This window comes from Marmota marmota, unplaced genomic scaffold (genome assembly GCF_001458135.2).
Source record: "Marmota marmota marmota unplaced genomic scaffold, marMar, whole genome shotgun sequence".
In the NCBI taxonomy this organism is placed as follows: Eukaryota; Metazoa; Chordata; class Mammalia; order Rodentia; family Sciuridae; genus Marmota; species Marmota marmota.
The window spans coordinates 16608362-16611900 of NW_025999880.1; the positions used below are offsets into that span (position 1 = coordinate 16608362).

Sequence of the window (3539 nt, forward strand, 5' to 3'; positions counted from 1 at the left end):
CATGGAGACGGCCGCCGCCGGCTCAGCGGGTCTGGCCGCCGAGGTCCGAGGCAGCGGCACGGTGGACTTCGGGCCCGGGCCCGGGATCTCTGCCATGGAAGCAAGCGGGGGCGATCCTGGCCCGGAGGCTGAGGACTTCGAGTGCAGCTCCCACTGCTCGGAGCTGTCCTGGCGGCAGAACGAGCAGCGGCGCCAAGGCCTTTTCTGCGACATCACTTTGTGCTTCGGTGGCGCCGGAGGCCGCGAGTTCCGGGCCCACCGCTCCGTGCTGGCTGCCGCCACCGAGTACTTCACACCCCTGCTCTCGGGCCAGTTTTCCGAGTCGCGCTCGGGCCGGGTGGAGATGCGCAAGTGGAGCTCGGAGCCGGGGCCCGAACCCGACACGGTGGAAGCCGTTATCGAATACATGTACACCGGCCGCATTCGCGTCAGCACCGGCAGTGTGCACGAGGTGCTGGAGTTGGCCGACAGGTAGGCGAGGGCGGCGGGGCCGCGGACCACAGTCACTGCACTGCTGCGGGGCAGCCAGTGCGTTGGGCACGGAGGATGCAGCCGGGATTCTGCCGAAGGCGCCCTGCCCCCAGGGAGCGTAGACTGCAGGTGGAGGGACAAAGGCGATGAACAGCAGTCAGTATGTGATGAATGCTGTGATGACATTTAAAAGTAGTGAAAGGCTCGTTGTTGAGGAAAGACCTTTCTGAGAGGTGACATTTAAACCGACCTCTAGATGACAAAAAAAAAAAAAAAACTGGTGCAAAGATGGAGGATGAACATCCTCAGGCATGATCCCGTTTGTCTTACGGAGGGAGGGACTTTAAAAAGGAAAATCCTTTGAGGTGGGATCTAGTGGGTGAAGGGAAGAAAGGGTGTGTGACATGCGTTGGAATAAGGAGTTTAGATTTTACTGAGTGTAATGGGAAGCTGGGTAAGGAAATGATGTGATTTAAGTATTTTAAAAGATGAGTCTATTACTATGGAAAACGCTTTGTAGGGAGCGGGAATGTATGTTCCAGAGACTGTGAGAAGGCAGTATCTTTTTACATCCTCTATTTTAACAGATACCTAGTGAGCACCTATTATGGGTCAGGGCAGACTCTAGACTCTAAGGTACTTGGAATCCAGCCTTGAGCAAAACAAATGAAAGCCCCTTTCCTCTTTGAACTTACATTTGGAGACAGTAGGTAAAATATAATCTGTTGAATGATGATTATTGCTCTGAAAAAAATAGCGTGGTGGAAGGTACACACATAGAAAGCCCTGATGGAGAGGAACTGACTTTTAAACTGGGTGATAGAGAATACCTTTTGCAAGGAAATAAAGGAGGTAAGGTAGAGAGTGTTTCGGGTATGAGACACAAGTGCAAAGCTGCCATTATGGGCTGTGTGGCTGGATAGAGGGAGCTAAAGCCTTGGGATGGTAATTCTGATCCTCTAGGGCCTCTGGAAGCATAGGAGCTTTTACTTTGAATGAGATGACAAGAAGAATGGTGTAATTTGAAAAACTAGCAGAGACTAGTGTAAGTTGTTGGAATGGTGGTGAAAGCTTGGATTGAGAAGGGAAAGGAAAGGTGATGGGAAAGACTGACATCTGTTGTTATATTCTCCTCTTCCCCCTCAGTGTTGGAGATCAAACCCAGGGCTTCCTGTATGCTAGACAAATGCTCTTCCACTAAGCCACACCTCTAGTGCCCCTCCCCTCACCAACATCTGTATTGTGAAGGTCAAGTTATTGTTAAGATGTGGAAGGTTGCAGAAGAGCAGGTTTGGGAGGAGGGTCAGTTTGAATTTATTCAAAGAGATATCTAGGTAGACGGTTGGGTTAGAAGAGCATCCTTGAGTTTTAGGCATCATGGTACACACCTATAATCCCAGAAACCTGGAGGCTTAACCAAGAGGATTGTGATTTCAAGGCCAGCCCCAGCAATTTAGCAATGCCCTCAGCAACTTAGTGAGACCCTGTCTTGAAATTAAAAATGAAAGGGCTGCTGAAGTTGCTCAGTGGTTAAACACCCCTGGATTCAATCCCCTGTACCAAAAGAAGAAGAAGAAAAGCATTGAGTTGTTAAGTCAGGTTATGGGGGGAAAAATCATGAGGAAAAACAATGCAAGGAAAGCCTTATCAAGCAGGAACATCTCATTAAACATAAATCTTTATATTTAAGAAGAAAGTATTGGAAGCTAGACATAAAGATTGAGGGAAAAATAGCATATAAATGGTAATTAAAGCCATGCAATGACTGAAATTACTTAGAACAGTGTAGGTAAAAAAAGGGAAGGGGGGAAGGGGCAAGCAAAACAACCCTGGAATTCTCCAAAATGATAAAGAAGCTAGCAGAGGAGACTAGTCCCATAGAGGTGTAGAAAGGAAGAATGTCAAGGAAGGAGTAGCCTCTAAGTGATCATTGGAGGTTGTGATGGCATTGACAAGAGCCTGCAAAGACTTGCTATAAAGAGGGTAGGGCTGGCCAGGCATGGTGGTGCACACTATAATCTTAGCTACTCCGGGGCTGAGGCAGGAACGTCACACATTTGAGGCCAACCTCAGCAGCTTAGCAAGACTGTGTCTCAAAATTTTAAAAACTGGTGGGGAGAGGAAATATTGATGTTACAGGAGTTGGGGGAATGATAAAGTATGAGGCTGGATTAATTAGAAGGCAGGGCAGGATGGGTATATCCCTGAGAGAGGGAGTTCCTTAAATGAAAATGTGAAGAGAAGGGTCATTGCGCTCAATGAAGCTTTGTTTGTTTTTGTCCTGTGACCTTGTGTTTTTCAGACTTGCCCCTTTTGGTGGGAAAGTAAGGGTAAGGAGAGAAGACTCCAAGCAGTTTACTTTTAAAACTATCAGGAAGGGAGGATGAGCATCTGCCTTGTGTCTGACACTATTCTAAATGCTTTGCAAACATCTCATTTTATCTTCCCATCAACTCTGAGCCTCCATCCAAATATATTCTGTTGGTGGTCTTGCTTACCTAGCGGGAAACTTGTAAGGATCAAAAATAATGCCCCCAGCATAATTCCTGTCACATGACAGATGCCAAGTGTGTGAAGTGTTGTTTTCAGAGAGCAGTGCTTCCAAACATCTGTCTAAGGGAACATACCTCAGAGTTACCTGTAGCACCTGACAAACATAGAGAGCTTAAAGGCAGCCTAGGAATCAAGTGACCCTGGAACCCAGTCTGTGTGAGAGCCATTAGAGCCCTTCCCACTCCCCCTTGTCTTTGTTTTATATCTAATATGTATGTTTTCATAAGAGGGTGAAGGCAGCCTTTCTCATTTATCTTTTTATCATCATACTTAGGGTAGTTATTAAGCACAATAACCTTAATAACAAACATTTATTGAATTAAGATGGGCCTAGTTTGGTGAAGTTATCTTGATATTTTTTGAGGTTCTTCTCAGCTCTAGAATTTACTCTTCTTAAAGCAGTTGTCTCAAATTGGCCACCCTTGGGCTGAATGCTGCCAGATTTATGATTTTGGCTAAAACTTTGTGTGTGTGTCTTCTGTAGTGGTTTTTTTTTTTTTTTTTTTTTTTTTTTT

The 3539-nt window shown here is 46.3% G+C and overlaps 1 protein-coding gene across 1 annotated transcript in view; it reads left to right on the forward strand.

Annotated features, from left to right (window-relative positions):
* Klhl11 (kelch like family member 11) overlaps window positions 1-3539 on the forward strand; it is an 8205-nt gene continuing 4666 nt past the window's right edge. The window contains exon 1 of the mRNA XM_015495715.2: window positions 1-471. Coding sequence (XP_015351201.1) covers window positions 2-471 — 470 coding nt within the window. The 5' untranslated portion in view covers window position 1. The remainder of the gene's footprint in view (window positions 472-3539) is intronic.